Source organism: Babylonia areolata, chromosome 3 (assembly GCF_041734735.1).
Source record: "Babylonia areolata isolate BAREFJ2019XMU chromosome 3, ASM4173473v1, whole genome shotgun sequence".
Taxonomy (NCBI): Eukaryota; Metazoa; Mollusca; class Gastropoda; order Neogastropoda; family Buccinidae; genus Babylonia; species Babylonia areolata.
This window is the reverse complement of record NC_134878.1, coordinates 50,848,224-50,870,249: the sequence shown is the minus strand read 5'-3', so window position 1 is coordinate 50,870,249 and position 22,026 is coordinate 50,848,224. Positions and strand designations below refer to the sequence as shown.

The following is a 22,026-nucleotide window of genomic DNA, read 5'->3' as shown; positions in this document are numbered from 1 at the left end:
AACTTTCAACGCCTCTCATCAAAAGTGAGTTTTATTTTACAACCCACATTTTTTGTAAACTTTCTCTGTTTATAGTTTTTATAGACTCAACCGTCATCTGTTATCGTAGTACCCTTTATTTATTTTACTTTGTCCATTTTTATGGATTCACTTATCTGTATATTTTGCCTGATTATTTTATTCCGTGTTACTATACTTCATGTTTTACACAAACCTAAGGTAAGCTCTCAAGGCCTGATCAGTGTGTTGTACTTGTGTGAAGGTCAGGCATCTGGTTATCTTTTTTATTTTATTTCATGTTATTAGATTTAAAAAAAAATTTTTTACAGCAGATGTAGTGTGGCATATGTAGATCAGTCTGCAGGATCAGTCGCGCATGTTTTGAAGCTATGAAACTGAAACTGGGTGTCAGTGTTGTGCCACAGTGCTGGGAAGACCATGGTAGTTGTAGCGCTGCAGCGTTGTAAAAGTGTATAACTGCATCAAGACATTGCTGAAGGTGATCATGACTGTCGCTTCCCAGACGGAGACTGGAGGGTGACGCTGAACTCCGTAGAAAACCTGGAGAATGGGCAGGTGGCGTTGGTTGTGTACGGTGACAAGGGCCACTCAGGGCCTATCACCCTGACGCCTGGTGTGAAGAACGGACCGGCGTTCCGTGCTGGATGCTCTGATGATTTCAAGGTGAGGAGAATCTTCTTTTTGACTCACTTGTGTAAACAAAGTGAGTCTATGTTTTAACCCGGTGTTCGGTTGTCTGTGTGTGTGTGTGTGTGTATGTGTGTTTCCGTGTGTCTGTGTGTCCGTGGTAAACTTTAACATTGACATTTTCTCTGCAAATACTTTGTCAGTTGACACCAAATTAGGCATAAAAATAGGAAAAATTCAGTTCTTTCCAGTCATCTTGTTTAAAACAATATTGCACCTCTGGGATGGGCACAAAAAAATAAAAAAAGAAAGAAGCCTAATTATATGCAAACTGCATTTACTGTTATATTTATATTTTTTGTATTCTCTAAACTTGGCACTTTGACCTCTTATTCTGACACAACAACAAGAGGAGTCATTATTATCATTTTTTGTTCAAACAGGAACTTATTTTGCTAAGCATGGAATTTTTATTTATTTTGCAAACGATTTGGTGCAGATAGTAAAAAAGGGAAATTACTCAGTAATTAATGCTGGGGGACTTAATTTATCACAAGTGAGTCTTGAAGGCCTTGCCTCTCTTGTTTTTGTTTTTTTGTTTGTTTGTTTTTGTTTGTTTGTTTGTTCTTTTAGAGAGTCACATGTTGTGTTGTCATTTATTGGGTAGCTCAATGAGAATCCTGTAGTGGGATGTCCCCCCAGACACCTTTTTCTACTTTCTGAAGGAAAGCAATTTTTTTGACTTGATTGGATTTTTATGTGGTCTGAGATATATGTTGGTGATCTGCTCTTTTTGGATTTTTATGTGGTCTGAGATATGTATTGGTGATCTGATCTTTTTATGTTGTGTTCAAAGTTTTAAACTCGATTTAAATTTTACTTAGATTGAGTGAGACATGAGTGAGTTCTTTTAACATTGTTTTAATCAATCTTTTCACATTGTTTTTGTTCTCTTTGACTGGTTTGACGAACTGACAGGTAAACAGCCCTGAAGTGGCCATGTTGTGGTTAGCTGAGCTATAAGCAACATGATTTGGATCATTTCTTATTAATCCTTCTGTGAATGAACTTCAGAGGTCCTAATGCCCTATGTGGAGTCTGTGTCATCATTTGTATTTGTATTTGTATTTCTTTTTATCACAACAGATTTCTCTGTGTGAAATTCGGGCTGCTCTCCCCAGGGAGAGCGCGTCGCTACACTACAGCGCCACCCTTTTTTCTTTTTCTTTTTTCCCTGCGTGCAGTTTTATTTGTTTTTCCTATCGAAGTGGATTTTTCTACAGAATTTTGCCAGGAACAACCCTTTTGTTGCCGTGGGTTCTTTTACGTGCGCTAATTGCATGCTGCACACAGGACCTCAGTTTATCATCTCATCCGAATGACTAGCGTCCAGACCACCACTCAAGGTCTAGTGGAGGGGGAGAAAATATCGGCAGCTGAGCCGTGATTCGAACCAGCGCGCTCAGATTCTTTTGCTTCCTAGGTGGACGCGTTACCTCTAGGCCATCAGTCCACTGGTGTTTGTTGGGTTCACTGTTTTACTTGTGCAGTCGTTCCCTCTCATCACAAGAAATAACAGCAAAATGTCTCATTGGATATACTTTGCAGCAATTTTTTTTTTCTATTTCCGAGTTTTGCTTATCATTAGGATTGATTTAGACTTCAATTTATTTGATTGTATGAAACACAAGTTTATCCATGATTGACTGAATCTCCCATAAAACTAAAAAACCTGTTTCATAAGGAAGTGGAAGTGTTTTAACTGATAAATGAGAATATATGATAAAAATGAACCCTCCCTTTAAGATATAATATTCGTTACCTTTGAATTTTGTTCTTGTTCATCTCCCAGATTCACCATCTCTCTCTCTCTCTCTCTTTCTTTCTCTCTCTCTCTATCTCTCTCCAATGATGATAATTGGACAACTCTTTGAGTGCTTATCTTACAGCTCAAACACTCATAAGAATTAAAATCTCACAAGTTTCAATTTTAATGAACCTTTAACTCTTAACTTACAAGTTTCAAGTATAATAAATCTTTTAACCGTTACTGTAACATGGAGGATTAAAACATTGTTTAACAAACTGCATTGCTCAACTCATGAACATACGCAAATAGCGAAGTTTGAAAAAGTTGTTGAACAAAATTAAACAACATTTGAAAAAAAACGTTGAACAAAATTAAACATTTCCAAGTGTTATAAACTTGATTCATCTTAACTATACATTTTTACTACTGTTTAGTAAATTGCAGAAATCGAAATCAGATTTTGGAGCAACATACTTTTTTTTGGCAAATATTTCAAAAAATAATTCAGCTTACTTTGGACATACTATGATAAAAATGAAATTTGACTCCCTTGACTGATGTAGTACACCCATTGCAGATTTGTAATTCATGTGGCGTACTATTTCACCTCCTCCGTCCAATCTGCTCTAACTTTGTGATTAGCATTTCTGAATTTAAAAAAGCTATCAACATATGTGTCTGGTTGATAGGATGCATATTTCTCTCTTAAAGAAAAAATCATTAAAAAAAAACAAACAAAAAAACATTCCACACAGGTGAACCTGCTGAGAGTGGGCCAGGTGTACAAGGTCAGGCTGGAGCTGATGTCGCCCAGCGCGGGTCGCACCCCTGCATGGAAAGTGGGCCAGGTCAAAATGCAGGAGCTGAAGTGGAAGCAGGAGATGGTGTTCAAGTTTGACCGCTGGCTGTCGCGTCAGCAGGACGACGGGGAAATCATGCGGGAACTGCCCGTGGTCAGCAAGGGGAAAGAGGTGCTGCCAGGTGAGGCGTCCTGTCCTGTCCCCTCCGTCCATTGGTCTGACCATTTCTCTTCTTCTTCTTCTTCGTTCAGGGGCTGCAACTCCCACGTTCGCTCGTATGTACACAAGTGGACTTTTACATGTAAGACCGTTTTTACCCCACCATATAGGCAGCCATACTCTGTTTCTGGGGTGTGCAGGCTGGGTATGTTCTTGTTTCCATAACCTACCAAACGCTGACATGGGCGCAATAGTTCGAATCTCGTTAACGGCACCTGGTGGGTAAAGGATGAAGATTTTTCCGATCTCCCAGTTCAACATATGTACAGACCTGCTTGTGCCTGAACCCCCTTTGTGTGTATACGCAAGCAGAAGATCAAATACGCACATTAAAGGTCCTGTGATCCATGCCTGACCAGTGTGTTTGGTTTATGTGAAAGTCTGGCATCTGATTTTTTTGGTGTTTTTTTTCTCTTTTTTTTTCAAAGCAGATGTGGCGTAGCATTTCGAAACCAGTCTGCACACTTTGACACCTTCTTAAAACTGAAACATCAGTATGCTGTGGGGAAGGGGGGTTTGAAGGTGTAAAGTCTGGCTGTCTTCTGTTGTCATGTATTGCATTGCATTATTGCATTGTATTGTATACCTTTTTGTCACAACAGATTTCTCTTTGTTGAGTTTGGGCTTGTCTCCTCAGGGAGAGTGTGTCACTACAGTACAGCACTGTTCATATATATATATATATATATATATATATATATATATATTTCTTTTTTTCTGCCAGCAAGTGTATTTCCTTTATCATCAAAGTTTATTTTTCTACAGAATTTTGCCAAGGACAATCCTTGAGTTCTTTTACATGTGCTAACTGCATGCTGTATACACGACCTGAGTTTATTGTCTCATTCGAAGGGCTAACATCTAGACCACCACTCAAGGTCCAGTGGAAGGGGGAGTTGAAATCCTAGTCAGTATATATCAGACTCGAACCTGTGGACACTTGCGTCTGAGTTGGGTGCATTACCACTAGGCCACCACTCCACCCAGTCTTCTGTCCTAACCCACGTCAGAGATGTCAGTGTGTTATTTCAGGACTCAAATTGTTTGTAAACTCAGTGGTGACTAGTCTTTTTCTCTTAGCAACACTAAAACAGCTGGTGTTTAAGTGGATACTGACTTTTTAAGCACCATGGCAGTCTTCTTTTCTTTGACATGTCACTGTCACAATTTCTCTTTAGTAACTCATCAAAGAAGTGAAAATTTCATTTGGCTGTGTGTTTGGAAGCACAGAAAACAGTCCTGTGTTATCCCTCTTCCTGAGTTGATCACTTTTTTTTTCTTTCTTGTCATGATAATTAATTGGCATTGATACTTAACCACAAAGATGGAAGTGGAGACTTACAGAAGGAAGTCAGATGTGTGGTAAGTTTGTTGGTTGCTAAGCTGTCTGTGATACATGTGTATGTGTGTGTACATCAGCCACTGTTGGAGTGTTTGGTTGGGGAGTCTGTGCAAGGTCATGCATGCAAGCTGTCATTCTAGCGTTGAAATACATGCGTGGTTTTGCTTGTTGGTTTTTACATTGTGCAGACCAATTTATATGTTATTCATTATTTTTTGGCTGTCTATATTTCACCTATGTTTGGTCAGTGACCAAACTGAAAACGTTTATTGAACACAGCGCCATTTGTATAACAGGCTGCCTACCTGGGTGGTTCCAACTGATAGCTGCCTTAGAAGCCCATCTTTTGTTTTCTGTGTCATTCCGTCAGGCTTCGATCATGTGCAGACGTACACAAATATATTAGAGTGGATTTTTCATCAGAATTTTTTTTGTGTGTGCTGTGGTTTTTTTTTTAATGTGTGCCAAGTGCCTGCTGAACATAAGACCTCTGTTTGTTGTCTCATCCAAATGACTAGCCTCCAAACTATCACTCACGGTCTAGCAGAGAGGGAGACAATACTGGAGAGAGTGAGATTTGGTCCTGTATGCTCAGATCCTCTCGCCTCCCAGGCAGACACCTTCCCACCAGGCAATCACTGCACACTTTAAGCATGTTTTATATGGGAAAGTGCTGTATAGGGTTAAATTATTAATGTTATTGAATAAATCCTTTTTTTTATGTTGTGTGGGCAGTTCGCAGGTATGAGGTGCGTGTGTACACTGGCAACGAAGAAGGTGCGGACACCAAGGCTGCTGTGTACTTGAACCTGTTCGGGGAACATGGTGACTTCGGCAAACGCGTGTTGCTGAAATCCAACAACAAAGTGCCCTTCCAACGGGGACAGGTCAGCAGGAGCTGCTGTGTGTGTTGTGTATGTGTGAGAGTGTGTGTGTGTGTGAGGGTGTGTGTGTGTGAATGTGAGTATGTATGTGTGTGTGTGTGTGTTGGAGGATGCGTGTGTATGTGTGTGTGAGAATGTGTGAGGATGTGTGTGTGTGTGAAGGTGTTATAGTGTATGTGTTTATGTGTTGTGCGTGTGTGTGTGTGTGTGTGTGTGTGTGTGTGTGTAGGAGGGTGTGTTTGTGTGTGAGAGTGTGTGTGTGTGTGCGTGAGTGGATATGTGTTTGTGTGTGTGGGTAGGTATTTGTGTATGAGTGTATGTGTGTGTGTGTTTGTGTGTGCTTGTGTGTGTGTTTGTGATATATATATGTTTGTGTATGTGAGCGTTAGAGTGTGTGTGAGGATATATGCTTGTGTGTGTTTGTGAGCGTTCGCTAGTGAGTGTATGTGCACACTTGTGTGTGTGAGTGTGTGGAGTCCAAGGTTGTGGGTGGTGACAGGAAAAGGGGTTTGAGGTTTTCTCACTTTTCTGCCTTCATGGGGTTTTTTGTTTTTTTATAGCTACTTTCGCTGTTTTCATGGAGAGCCAATTTACATATTGAACAGAAAGTAGAATTCAACAGAAATCACGCTCAATTCTCATTCTCTTGCCATGTACGGTCAGCAAATTGACAGACAGTGAAATCTTTCATTCTTCTTCTTATTGAGTACTTTCTTGTCCACTGTTCTGTTGAAGCAAGATTTACACACAAGCTTTTAAAAAAAACAAACAAAGAAGACAAAACAAAAGCGAAAGAATTGTAAAGTTCTGTCTGTATACAGAGCGGCAATGCACGCAGTTAGGAAGCAAGTGTCCATGAGTTCAATTACCATTGCTTGACCTTGAGTGGTAGTTACCTGAGTGCTAGTCTTTTAGATGAGACGATAAACCGAGGTCCCACTTGCAGTATGCACTTAGAGCATGTTGAAGAACCCACGGCAACAAAAGGGTTGTCTTTCTCAAAATTCTTTAGGAAAACGCACTGTGATGGTACAGCAAATACACTTGCAGACAGAAAAAAAAAGAAGAAGAAAAAAAACATGTGGGTGGCGCTGCACTATGGTGATGCTCTCTCCAAGAGGGTGGGTGTTGGGGGGCAGAGGGAGGGTGGGGAGAGAGAAGCCACAATTTCACACAAAGAAATCTGGGGGTGACAAAAAGTAATAATAATAAAATAATAATGGTACTTATATAGCGCTGAATCTTGTGCATAAACAAATCAAAGCGCTTTCGCACCAGTCATTCTCACGCACGCATAACTCTAAAACTGAAAAAAAACCTAAAAACAAGGAAGAGGCAGGGAAGGGAGGCTATTTTGGGAAGAGGTGGGTTTTAAGGCCAGACTTGAAAGAGCTGAGTGTGGAGACTTGACGAAGCGAAAGAGGAAGTTCATTCCAATTGCAAGGTCCAGAGACAGAAAAAGAACGGTGGCCAACAGTCGAGAGTTTGAATCTGGGTATGTGTAAGTGGAGTGGATCCGAAGCTGATCGTAGTGAGCGAGATGGAGTGTAGAGGTGAAGGCAGCCACAGAGATAGGAAGGGGCTGATTTGTGAATACATTTGTAGCATAGAGTGCTGATCTTGTACAGGGAGCCAGTGGAGATGTTGCAAAAGAGGAGTGGTGTGCTCAGATCTTTTCTTTCTGAGGACGAGTCGGGCAGCAGAATTTTGTATGCGCTGAAGGGACTGAATGGATGAAGCAGGCAAACCAGACAATAGAGAGTTACAGTAGTCAAGGCGAGAGAGAATGAGAGAAACGACAAGTCTAGATGTTGCGCCAGTGGACAGATATTTCCGGATGGAACTGATGCACCGCAGTTGACAGTAGCAGGATTGACATGTCTGATTGATAAATGTTTGCATGGACAGTGTGTTGTCAAGGACAACGCTGAGGTTCCTGACTGAAGTGTACTGCCAAGTTTGATTGTATTAGTTGTAATGGAAGAGAGTTTTTGTTTAGTTCCTATGATCATTGCTTCAGTTTTGTCCGCGTTCAATTGTAACTTATTTAGAGTCACCCAATTTTGAATATCCAGGAAGCAGTTAGATGTTTCTTGCAAGAGCGACAACAGTTTTTCAGGTGTATCACTCTTCTGGAGTTGAGTGTCATCAGCATAAGAATGATGACTGACATTATGGCGGTTAATACAATGCAGTGTGTAAAACAGTCACCCTTTCTTTCTGTGGGTTCAAAGAACTTGACCAGGAAGACACAAAGAAAAAAAATCCTCTAAAAACACTTTCGCTATATATATATATATATATATATATATATATATATATATATATATATATATAAACTCTTTATAGTCAGTCCCAAGATGAAAAAACTGGACACCGCACCATGGCCTGTTGGGCTCTCTGGGTGATGTATGGTATGCGATTTTAGATTAAATAGTATCAGTATCAGTAGCTCAAGGAGGCGTCACTGCATTTGGTCAAATCCATCTACGCTACACCACATCTGCCAAGCAGATGCCTGACCAGCAGCGTAACCCAACGCGCTTAGTCAGGCCTTGAGAAAAATAAAATAAAATAAAATAAAATGAAATAAAAAAATTTAAAAAAAACAAAAAACAAACACAAAAAGTAAAAAAAGAATAAATAAAATAAAATTTATAGATTAAATAACAAATCCAAACCCAGGTGTCTTCATTTTTCCATATAGTAATATGATATGATATAGTATATATATATATGTATGTATGTATGTATATATATATATATATATATATATATATATATATATATATATGTGTGTGTGTGTGTGTGTGTGTAAACATTAATATATGGCTGATGGACTGCACAGGTGGACAGGTTTGAGGTGGAGGCGGTGAGCCTGGGTCCCTGACCCAGTGCCTGGTGGGTCACGACGGGACCCGCGCCGGGGATGGCTGGTTCCTGGAGACGGTGGTGGTGAAGGAGAGCAAGAACAGCAGCAAGGAGTACACCTTCCCCTGCAACAAGTCAGTGCCTGGGTCTAGACACTTCTTTTCTCATTTAAGGTTGTCCTGTGGTGACTGAAAGTTACCTCCCTTGAATCTTATTTTAAGCAACAGTTGGTGAAAACAATTCTCGTAGAAACACAGCACATTCACTTCGCTGCACTTTGTTTCATACTAAATTCTGCAAACTGCAGCTGTGGTAGTGTACACCAAAGGATACAAACACTACAGTTCCATAATCTTCTATGGACATCAGGGTCATATTCACTGTTTCTAGGGCTCCACATTCAGAACGCAAGGCCCAATCCTCTCCTGCTGTTTTAAGCTTCCCCAACCTAAATCGATTACCTAATCACACATAGGTGAAGCGAGAAAAATCAGAGTAAAGTGCCTTTCCCAAGGCCAAAACCTCATGCCGAAACATGGCGTAAATAAATGACTATCCGTGGCAGATTCGGTTAGGCATTGGACTTACGATCCAGTTCTCTCCAGTGATTAGAGTTCGAGGCCACATTTTGGCATGGAGTTGTGTCCTAGGGAAAGGCTTTTTACTCCAGTCTTCCCCACTGCACCCGGGTGTGAATGGGTAACTGATTTCGGTCAGTGAAGGTTAAAATGGTGGGAGGAGAGACTTGGGCCCCCCCCCCTCCCCTTTCCTATGCCAAGTCCTAAACACCATGGATATGAATTCAATGCCCCGATGGCCATCTAAGGCTGTGGATCTTTAACCTTTGAACTCACTAAACTTGATGATTTAAGTACTTTGATTTGTCTCTGCACAAGATTCAATTTTATATGAATACTTTTATTCTTCTTCTTTGGCTTCGTCTTCTTCTTCTTTCAGTTTTATTATGAGGTACATTCTCCTTTCACTGTTTTTTTCTTAATGTCCAAAGTGTTCACTTTGATTGCATTTTGCACGCAAGATGCAAAATTGTTCAGTCTGGAATGAGTGAGTAGTGTTTTTTTTGTGTGTGTTTTTTTTTTAATTTGTTTTTTAATTTGAGCACTTTTGATGGTGTTTCTTCTGTAGTATTTCAGATTTGAATTGTTTGTGTTTAAATGCACATTTATTTTAGTATGTCAAATTTCAGTTGCTAATAGTTTGCTGGGTTTTTTTTTCCAGTTTCTTATTGGAACTATATATTCTTGATATTTATGAAAGAATTTAGTTAGATAAGGATTTGCTTATCTTATTTTTTGTTTGACTTCTTATTTGCTTTTGTCATCTAATTAGCTGTATTTATAGGTTAATCTATGAGCATATCTTAATAGATTTCTTCCCCTTAACGATTATTTGTCAGTGTGAACAATAACCATACCAACATCAGTCATCACTGTGATGATAATAATGATAATGATAATAACAATGATATTTATATAGCGCTGAATCTTGTGCAGAGACAAATCAAAGCGCTTTCGCACCAGTCATTCAGACGCGTGCATAACTCTAAAGACTGGAGAAAACTGAAGACAAGTATGTGATGTAAAAGTATTGTGTACATGTTTTTGTCTTTTCCCCCAAGAAGTGTAGCATGCCTTTCTTATGATTTCTTCTAATTTCAAGGTGGCTGGACTCGGGCCGAGAGGATCGCAAGATTGAGCGCCTCCTGCCAGTCAAGGGTAGGTGATGTGCCCTGTCACCGTTTTGCTGCATGAGTTCTTCCCCCTTTTCTCCACTAACCTCCACCTTTTGTTTTTTTTGCATGGGCAAAGTCCAGCTTGCTTGTCCCCCTTGTTGTGTAGACATGTGTATTGGCCTGACCCGTAATGCTATGATTCACTTTTTCTTCTACTTCTTTGTGGTTGAGGTGGCTAATATTGCGTTATATGGTGTTATTAGTATGTGGGTTTTTTTTGTGTGTGTTTTAATTACAAATCTTCACCAGTCATTTGATATAATGTTTGAGGCTGTTCATGATTAACAAGTATTTTTTGCTTGGTGTATTTTATTTTATTTTTATTATTGTTTTTTTATTATTATTGTTGTTGTTGTTATTATTATTATTATTATTTCATTTTTGTTTTGGCACTGGTTCAGTCAGTTTGTCAAAGTTATTTTATTGAAGTTTGATTTCTCACCAGTACTTAGTCTACTTTTTTTTTCTTTCCTTTTTTCCCCCTAAATGATAGCAGTAAAGATATTGAACATTAGTTTCAATGTAGTTTTATTGCAAGTAGGAATTTTGAATTTATACAGGTAAAATGAAATCCAAATTTGAAACAAAGAATCGCTTTAATTCTTATCATTGGGTCTAATGTGTATAAACATGTGCTCATACATTGCCACAGAAGTTCGCACACAGACACACTAACGCACACACACACACACACACACACACACACATGAACATGCATGCTCGGAACAGACATTTGTATACACATACACATATGCACATATAGACAAACACACATGCATACCTATGCATGCACACACACATGAGCACAGACACACAAACATGCACACACATGACCATATTCTTGCATTCACAAATCAATGACATACATTCATGCACATTTTCACACATTTTCACACACTCCGTCCCCTCATCCCCTCTAAACACATACAGGTTTTGCACACACACACACACTCGCACTCACACACACACACACACACACACACACTCACTCACTCACAACTACACACACATACACACACACACACACACATACACACACTCACATACATTCACTCACAACCACACACACACACACACACACACACACGCATTTAGCATCTTTATGATTTCACCCTTTGTTCCATGCATAGATATTATCGACAGTGCCTTTGATACCTCACGTTCCATGCATTGTGTATTTGATAGTTGGCTTCAAACTCACACAAACCTCAGTGAATAGAATTTTGTGAATTGATGTGTGGTGAATGGTACTTTTAATTTGATCACGTGCATGTGGTGATGGTCACTGTATTCTGATCTTTGTTCCGCACTGGATGCTGTCTGTCATTGCCTATGGTATGCATTTTGCACATAATATGATAGATTATTATTAGCGCCATATCACAACTTTTTGTGTTACATTGAATAGATCCATAATTTGTATTTGTATTTCTCTTTTTGTCACAACAGATTTCTCTGTGTTAAATTCGGGCTGCTCTCCCCAGGGAGAGCCACCCTTTTTTTTTTCTTTTTTTTTCCTGCATGCAGTTTATTTGTTTTTCCTATCGAAGTGGATTTTTCTACAGAATTTAGCCAGAAACAACCCTTTTGTTGCCGTGGGTTCTTTTACGTGCGCTAAGTGCATGCTGCACATGGGACCTCGGTTTATCGTCTCATCCAAATGACTAGCGTCCAGACCACCACTCAAGGTCTAGTGGAGGTGGAGAAAATATCGGCAGCTAAGCCGTGATTTCGAACCAGCACACTCAGATTCTCTCGCTTCCAAGGCATTACCTCTGGGCCATCACTTCACTTGTACTAATGTGATATATTGAAACATTCAGAATTGATTTTCTGAGTTTGACTGTGATATACATAATCTGTAACATGGAAGTAGCTGTTTTTTAAATTCATTAAATGGTTGTTTTTTTTATAAACTTCATTAAGTAAAAAGCTATTCACTGCAGAAGTTTTGCTATAATATTTTTTATACAGTTGTGTGTCTTTCATGTACACTGTACATGAGCAGCACAGTCAGGGGATCAAATGATATTTTGCCCTCTTCTAGTTGACTTCATTGTAGTTCCAGGTCAAACCATTTCTGTACACTGCATCTTTGTCACTTTCACTCCTTGATATAATATTGGGGGGAGATTAGTTTAAAATTAAGTCTGTAGCTGGTGAGAATTTCTGTGGAAAAAAGCCTCAGTATACAGGGCTAGAAAATCCCAAATTCCCAAATATTTTTCATTTGTCTTGGGGACAGTTAGATTAGTTGCCTCCTCAAACTTGTACAGTCCCTCCCTGAGTGAAGAGATGGTCATCAAAACCATAAAGTAACTACTGATCACGCAGTGACAAGTCAGCAGACGTAATTCACTGTATAAGCAGTATGTATTGCAGGGACGGAAAAACCAGAGTGGGGGTGGAGGTGTTAGAGTGAAGAGGGGAGGAAGTTAGTGTGAGAGGTCAGCACTGAAGCAGACCGCGCGGTCACCCTTTTATTTACACAGTCAAAAAATTGTTGTCTGACAGACAGGTGGAGAGAACATTTCCACATGTCTGCCTCAGGACAAAATTCATTTTGCCTTAACTCATTCAACCCTGCGCCCACCTGAGAGGCATGCGCTGCTGATCGCAGTTCTTGGCCCAAGCCCGCCTGACAGGCATACAAAGAAAGCCATTTATTTAAACCAGTTCGTCAGCTCATTATTATGCACGAAACTGCTAAGTAAGGGAAGTTACTCCAACTTAACTTCCTTCCTCATGGGCACCCAAAGTTTCGCTCCCAAAATCGAACGATTAGTGGTAAAACGTCAAAGGCTTATTGCACAGTTTAGAGCTCAATGAAATTATGATAGACTCTTGCAGTGAATTCAAACCAGATCATGACTATTTGTCTTATAATTCTTTTGATAATTATTGGGAAAGTGAAGGAGATGAAACCAGTGTAGACAAATAAGATAGCCCACAACCTTTAACATCAACAGAAGCTGACATTTTACTATTTCTGTTTGTGATTTAAAAGTAACAAGTATAATTTTACATGCTTTGTCTTGAGACTTCAGCAATTTGTTTCAAAACTACATTTCAGTCATAATGTGAAGTTCGGTAGCTATTGGTTGAGCGGCTGCTATAAATTTGTGCGTGAAGTGAAGCACACCTTCCCGTTGATGCAGCCAGGCCAAAACATGCCAGGCTTGGAAGGCTGCACAGGCAGACAACCTTAAAGGGCTGAAAGGGTTAAGGCAAGTTACCTTTGACATGGTAGGGACCCGCAGGTACAGTTTACCTTGAAGGTTGAATTATCTTCATATTCAAGACACGCATGGTGCACTCAGGCAGCCAACCCATGGTCTATGTTTCAAAATCCTGGGGATTCCCTTCTGCTCAAACTCTTTTACTTCTTACAGCACAACAGTTCCCGCCTATCTTTCTTTTTGTTCACAATGGTGGCAAATGAAGAAAGGGTAACTAGAGGTGGTGGAAGAGCACCAAACCTGTTTGTACATTGTAAATTGTGTTCCACTTCTTGTTTAATGCCCCAAATACATCCCCGTCAAAACTGAAATTTGTTGATAAGCTCAGCATCTTTGAAACTATAGAACAGGTTTTCTCGGTCCCTTCACGCCTGTTTTCCTTCAGCAAAAACAACACAATGAAAGGATCTGCCATGTTTGACTCGGCTTTGTGGGCAGTCACCCTTGACAGGTAGTGAGGGTAAATTTGCCTTTGGGTCTGAAGACCAGCGGGTTGTCTCAAGTGTTCCTGAATACCGGATACTGCTTACCCTCGGGCAGTTTGCCTTGCCTGATGTTGATTTGCCCACAGGTACACCTTTATTACCTACAGGCACGATGGTCTTTTGAATATGGCCCCAGAAGGTACTGTTGCCCTGAACAATCAAATAGACAGGAATTTTCAAGGCCTGATGTAGAAGAAGAGTTTATATTTGATTACTATTTGTTTATATTTTTCTCATTTTTGGTCTAAAATTTCATGATCCTTTTAATCCTTTATGTAAATGTCTTGCTTTAGTTTACCCATATATTTTGCTTTTTTTCAATATTTTTTTTTAGTAGTTATGTATACATGCTCAAATGGAAAAAAAAAATCATGCATTTTATAATGAATGTTTTCTGTTGCATTAATGTTGGGCACTTTGAGTTTGGGCATTTTGATATTATGTGTAACTTGTGCATGGTTTCAAAGATGCTTATTCATTTAGTCCTTTCCTTTTTTCTGTCTGTTTGTATGGGATGCACCTAACAAATAATACTGGTTTTCTACGTATGGAGTTTTAAGAAATAACATATGTTTGCACTAAACTATTGTGTTGCTTCCACTTTATATTTTACTGTTGTTTTAAAATAGAAATTTGTATGTGTATATCAGTACCCTGTTGCCTTTGAAATTGTAATGTACCCGTATACATTTATTTTTATAGCTGTTGTTTTTTCTGTTTTTTGATAAACTATTTTAATTAAGATTAGATTAGATATCTTTCATAGAAATCAAACAAACAAAAGAAGTTATTATAGGAAAATAAATCTGTTAGCAAAATATCACGTGTTTCTTGTTGCTTTTTTGTATTTTTGTATTAATGTCAATATATATTCTCTATGTTCATGTAGACGAGTTTATGTGAGTCAGTGTTTTTGTTTGTGCACAGGTGTGGTGATGGTTGTGGTGTGTATGTTTGTGGTGATGGTTGTGGTGTGTATGTTTGTGCACAGGTGTGGTGATGGTTGTGGTGTGTATGTTTGTGTGTGTGTGTGTGTGTGTGTGTGTGTGTGTGTGTGTGTGTTTATTTCTGTCTCTTGTCTTTTTCAGTTTTTTTTCTGTATGACTGTCTGCATTTCCTGCCTGTCTTTCTTTCTCAGTTTGTCTGTCTGTCTTTCTGAGCAGTCTATATCGCTTTCCTTTTTTTTTTTTTTTTTGTGTGTTTGTTTGTTTCATTTTTTTTTCTTTTTATGCATTTGTTTTCCCACTGTTCTTGTCTTTTTCATTTGTTGTTATTTATTATTCATTTCTCTGTTGCATTTTTTTGTTTCTATTTCTTAACACACAGTGTTATGTTTGTGTTGTTCAGAAACGAGTGATTCCAAACCACCATCAGGTAAAGACAACTGTGTGTGGGTGATGGTGCTTTGGGAGTGACTGGACTTTGTATGTCGTCTGCTCAGCACTTTCAGTCTGTCTTCTGCCTGTCTGTCTCCTGTTGAGTCACAGTTAAGATCACTTGTCTTGTGTCTGTTGTCTGCTGAATGGAAAGGAGTTTTGGTTGTCTTCCACTTGTCTTGTTGTCTGGTTGAATGGGAAGTTGTGTCATGTTTCAGCAGTGGGTCTATGAAACTGAAAGTGATAAAGTAGGGGAGAGAGAGAGAGAGAGGGGGGGGGGGTATATTTGTGCTGTGTGCATGTGTGCAAAGTGCACATGTGTGGTCATATGCATGTGTGAGTGTGTGTGTTTGTATGTTTGTGTGTGTGATGGTGATAGGGGGTATATTTGTGCTGTGTGCATGTGTGTGCACATGTGTATGTGTGTGTGTGCACATGTGTGCGCGTGTGTAGGCATGTGAATGACTACATTCCATGCATGCATACTTCTATGTATGTTGAGGAGTGTACAAACATTGAATGAACAGATTCAAGATACTATTGATTAAAAGAAAAGAAAAAAAACACAAAAAAACTACAACACTTTTCAGAAGCAGTTGAACCACACCCCAACCCGCACCCACCCACCCACCCACCCACCGCCAAAAAATGGATGCACTCACAATACAGAGGAAGAAGAAACAGAATAGTCATGCTCAAAACAGAGGAGGGACAAAGTCATCAGGTAACAAACTATACGGCCGCAGGTACCTGCACGCATCACCAAGAAACTTCAACACTTCAAGTGCCTATGTGGGGAGGACTTGCCACATTTATGTAGGCGTTTTGATTTGTGTATGCCATGTCAGTGTATGTGCTTGTGCATTCGTTATGTGTTATGGCGTTTAGTTAAATAGAATCATGTCTACATCTGTCTTGGATATATCAGAGAGAAAACAGGGTAGGAGGTGAGGGGGTGGGGGTGGGGGGGGGAAGAGAAAGAATGAGGCAATGGAAAAGTAGTATTTAGAATGTTTGCTCTATGATAGCATGAAATGTTAACAATACAATACAGCATGCAAAATCATTAGATTTTCTATGTAACAGAGTTCAGTAACATGTACTGTATAGCAGACTAAAACATAGGCTATCACATACAACAGACTGAAACATTAGCTGTACAGTATAACAGACTGAAACATTACTTGTGCTATACAGCTGACTGAAACATTAGCTATGCTATATTCAAAGAATAAAATATACTGAAATATTAGATATACTGTACAACAGACTTAAATGTTAACTGTACTGTATTGCAGACTAAAACATTTACTTTATAGGAGACTACAACACTAGCTGAAGTAAAGAAAGACTAAAGTGTAAGCTGAATTTCACAACAGACTAAAGCAATAGATGAAATGTACATCAGACTGAAGTGTTAGCTAAACCTATTCAACAGAATAAAGTGTTTGTTAAACTATACAGCAGAATAAAGTATTCACTGTGTTAAAAGGGGTGGGTAGTATAGTGGTGGGGGTAGGGGTTGAGTAGGGGTAGGTGTAGAAGGTGAAGAGGTAGAGTTGGATAACAGCAGAGGATAGGTGCACGATCCACTCTCTCCTCGTACCACAGCAGGGTCTTTTAGAAAGATGAACTGAGGTGTTTATTTCTCTAACTTAACAGCACACAGCCCCCATGGTACTGTCTTGACCGTCTGGCTCTCCTGGCCTGCTCCAAGGAAGGAAAAGGAAGAAACCCCACTTGCCTATTCATTTTATCCTGTTCACAAGCTGGCGCTGTATGCAAACTATCTTCCAACCCAGAACGTTTCCAATTGGCTGAAGTTAATCCTGAAAGTGCTGGATATAATAAAACATACATACAGAAATCATGCTTAAAACAAAGGGATAGTTTGCCTCCGCTACCTGTGCTCTGATTTGGGGCATTTGTATGCTTATCAGTAAGAATAAATAGGTAAACCTATACATTTTTGGAAAGTAGAGTGAATGAAGAATCAGATAAAAGTAAGAAAAAGGCTGTACCTTGTAAGTAGTTGGAGATATTCCAGAGGATATAAACAACAAATTTTGCACACTTGTTTTCCAAAAACGTCAACCACAATGTTTATAGGTATTTTCACATCTTTTACAGAGTCAAAATCTCAAGATTGGCATTAAACTGTGCAGAAAATGTTCTGGCTGCAGAATCATGGTATGAATATAACTGAAACAATGAAATTATAAGCATTGTATTATTTGTTTGAGACACACCCACGGACGCCACGCACGCGCACATCTACAATACTTTATGCAATCACAGGCAAAAACAGAAATAAATGTTTTCTTTTAGCTCATGTTGCTTTCAAAAGCAGCAAGAATGCTTTAAATCAAAATAATTTCCAGTTTTCTAGCTTGATTTGGTCAAGAAATCGCAACAGACCCATGCCTAACCCACTTTACCACCCCTCCCCCCCCCCCATCACCCCCCCCCCCGTTTTTGTGGCTGGAGACACAAAACTGAATGAACAACAAGCAAGCCAGCATGCCCAAGTGTCAAAATAACAAAGCCGTTTTCATCAGAATCCTGTCAGCAAACGAATCATCACTAGTGACAAGGTCACTCATTTCCTGAGCTTTGTCAACTTCAGTGTCACTCATTGTTTTCAAAAAAATACGAAGATCTGGACTTATAAACTCGGTCAAAGTTTGTGCAAACACAAGCAGGGAGGCAGTAACACCAGAAAGAGGCTGTTTTATGAAGGCTGCCGAGTACAGTCGTACGATGTCGGACCTTATGTAAACAGAGCCACGATCGTGGCCCATCGCACTTTACTGGGAAAGCCACGATCGTGGCTCATCGCGCTCTCCGGGTTAACAGACCAATCTGGGACCAACAGTGCTAGACTTGCACATCAGCACTTTCCTCACAGAACCCAGCATTGTCAAGGAGAAGGGGAGGGGGGGGGGTGATGAAAAGAGGAAGGGAAGGAGGAGGAAAGATGGCCCAGCCCTGATTCTGTTCTAAACAGCTCATGATAAACACACCACACCATGTGGTGACCATTGAGGCAGATGCCATCCTGCCAGAGATCGACATGGGGGGGGGTAAGGAGGGGGATTGGGGGGGAGGGGGGGACGGGGTTGAGGGTGATGGGAGTGGAAGGGAAAAGGGCAGGGGGGTGTATAGGTAGAGAATGGTCAGAGGAGATACCATCTTTACTTAGTATTTCTTGATAACTTGCTCCCTCTGTACTTGGCCAAGGAAAGGGGGGGGGGGAGAGAGGGTATGGGGAGGGGTGTTGGTGGGGATAGATGCCATGGAAGGGGGGGGGGGGGAGAAGAGTAGGGAGGTGGGAAGGAGGGGTCCATCAGTGGGCAGTGTGTCTGAGAAAATCCCATGCTTCCACCATAGGCACCTGACACACTATAACATCCACCCCTTGCTTTTGAAAGCAATGTCCTCATTGCTGCAGATCGCATACCAATCAATTGCTTCATGCAAATGGTGAGACAAATTCTCCAACGAAGAGTATTAGCAAAACATTAATACATAAGGATCTTACAGGAATCCCTGTCATCATACATTATCTGATGTATGTCACCCTTACATATTACAAATAAATGCAGAACATTGTCAGCAACAAAAAAGCAGTACCTAAAAACCTTCAAACAAGAAAGGCCAGTATAGAAATTGTAACTTCAATAGACTGAATAACCATAAAACATGAAAAGCAGCATTAAACTTCCAGCTAAAACACCACCCTGTACGCAAAATACCAGATCCACTAGCAGGCTACAGCAGCAATTCTACTCACTGAAAGGCGGTTCGCATTAGTCTTGTACATAGCACTACATTTTGGGAGTATTGACCCTGTCAGTCTCCCATCCCAGTTCCTATCCATTTGAGCCGACATTCTAGCACCTTTTGAGCCACAAGACATGTGCATTTCAGGCTTCAGATGAGACCTGGTGCTAGTCTCACACAAACCAGTGCACACTGATTTGCGTGATGGTCTGGGAGTCTTGACTGCAGCTTGGCAGTCTACATCATTCTCCCTCTTCCAACATTGACCAGGAATCCCTGGATCAGGTGGCATGGGCAGCAGCACCCATTCATCCCGGCATGGATCATCACCATTGCAGTCACCTGCTGAATGGCTCTTCATCAGTTTATCTGAAATCCTTTCTTCTACTTTGTGATCCTGCCCCTTGAGACCATTGTGGAAGTCTCTGTGTATTTCATTGTGGGAAACCTTGCTCTTTACTCTAGGAAAATCCTTACCCTTGTTGTGGTTTGGGGAAATCCTATCCCCCACTGCTGACTGGATTTTTCCTTTCCCGACTTTCTTCTTTTTCTTTTTGCCCACAGCCCTGTTCTTAACTAAAACATCATCTCTCTGACCAACTAGACCTGACACTAGCCCCTGCATGGACCTGACTTTTCCCTCTAACAACAACAGTTTGTCCCCCAGTTGTGCCATCTGTTCCCTGGGCTGTTGCTGTTGTTGGTCCTCTTCCAGCTCTCTCTGCAGCCTCAGGGCTTCATCTCTTGCCTGGATGAAGGTGGTTTGAGGCTCTCGCCTCACTACCTGGTGCAGCTCCCTTTTCAACAAGGTGTTCCGGAGGCCACTGATGAAGTGGTCCCTCAGCATGTCAGCGGTGAGGGCCCCAGTCATCTTCATCTGGATGGTTCTCTCCATGCTGCGCAGAGCATGAGAGTAGTCCATGATGGACTCCTCTGGCTGCTGTACCCTGCTGAAAAGTATGGACAGCAGTGTGGTGACACGCCGTCCGTCACCGAACACCCCCAGCAGAATGCCGGTCACCTTCTCTGGGGTGTTGGTGTCCTCCAGGTCCCGCAGCATCAGCTCCCTGCGTGCGGTTCCCTGCAGATGGCTGTAGATGAAGTATGCAGCCATCTCGTCTCCCATGGGGTATGCGGCCAGGACCCTCTCCGCCTCAGTGACGAAGTCCTCAGCCGATGTCTCGCCTGGCTCACCAGTGAACACTGGCAGTGTGGGTGCTGCACACCACTGCATGGGGGACTGCTGTGCTGTGGTAGTAGGCATGGTCATCCTCGGGCTGGGTTGGGCTGTACCGGGCTGCGTTGGCTGTGTGCTGCTAAAGCTAAGAGACACCTCACCTGCTGATCCTGTCGGCGACGCCAAGTTGTTAAAGGGGGTAGAGTAGGATAACAGGCAGAGGATAGGTGCACAATCCACTCTCTCCTCGTACCACAGCAGGGTCTTTTAGAAAGATGAACTGAGGTGTTTATTTCTCTAACTTAACAGCACACAGCCCCCATGGTACTGTCTTGACCGTCTGGCTCTCCTGGCCTGCTCCAAGGAAGGAAAAGGAAGAAACCCCTCTTGCCTATTCATTTTATCCTCTTCACAAGCTGGCGCTGTATGCAAACTATCTTCCAACCCAGAACGTTTCCAATTGGCTGAAGTTAACAGACCAATCTGGGATGGACAGTGCTAGACTTGCACATCAGCACTTTCCTCACAGAACCCAGCATTGTCAAGGAGAAGGGGAGGGGAGGGGGGGGGGGGGGTGATGAAAAGAGGAAGGGAAGGAGGAGGAAAGATGGCCCAGCCCTGATTCTGTTCTAAACAGCTCATGATAACACACCACACCATGTGGTGACCATTGAGGCAGATGCCATCCTGCCAGAGATCGACATGGGGGGGTAAGGAGGGGGGTTGGGGGGGGGGGGGGGGGACGGGGTTGAGGGTGATGGGAGTGGAAGGGAAATGGGCAGGGGATGGTATAGGTAGAGAATGGTCAGAGGAGATACCATCTTTACTTAGTATTTCTTGATAACTTGCTCCCTCTGTACTTGGCCAAGGAAAGGGGGGGGGGGGGGGGGGGGGGGGGGGGGGTGGGAAGGGAGAGAGGGTATGGGGAGGGGTGTTGGTGGGGATAGATGCCATGGAAGGGGGGTGGGGGGAGAAGAGTAGGGAGGTGGGAAGGAGGGGTCCATCAGTGGGCAGTGTGTCTGAGAAAATCCCATGCTTCCACCATAGGCGCCTGACACACTATAACAACTGTACTATACAACAGGCTGAAATCTGCTTGTAGCATTATACAACAGACTAAAGAATTAGTTATGCTGTGTAACAAACTGAAACATTAACTGTACCTTATAACAGCTAAAACATCAGCTTTACTATGCAACAGACTAAAACATTAGCTTACTATATTACAGACTAGAATATTAGTAAAACTACATGTCTACAGCAGACTGAAACATTAGTATTACTATATAACAGACTATAAAACATTAGTTATACAACATGTATGCAACAGACTAAAACATGAGCTGAACATTTTAACAGACTAAAATGTTAGCTGTACCGTACAACAGACTAAAACGCTAGTTCTCACTTCTGTTTTTCACACACCTGCTCAGCGGCATCAAGGAAAGCGACACAAGTTCACATCACTGCAATACCTCACATAGAAGACATCATCGACACAGAAGCCCCAGAGGAAAACCCTGCAGCAGGCAAACCACCTGACGATGTTCAGTCCACCCCCAAATCTCAGCAAGACATTAGCGATGACTTCGAAGAACTGATTGATGATGATAACGATGATGCAAAAGAAGAGATGCTA

General features: G+C 41.3%; 1 protein-coding gene across 1 annotated transcript in view; it reads left to right on the top strand.

The window, feature by feature from the left end:
• LOC143280081 (uncharacterized) overlaps positions 1-22,026 on the top strand; it is a 197,780-nt gene that overhangs the window by 40,796 nt on the left and 134,958 nt on the right. The window contains 7 exon segments of the mRNA XM_076584590.1: positions 524-684; positions 3,214-3,439; positions 5,555-5,706; positions 8,552-8,585; positions 8,588-8,708; positions 10,255-10,310; positions 15,399-15,425. Of these exon segments, the coding sequence (XP_076440705.1) occupies positions 524-684; positions 3,214-3,439; positions 5,555-5,706; positions 8,552-8,585; positions 8,588-8,708; positions 10,255-10,310; positions 15,399-15,425 (777 nt within the window).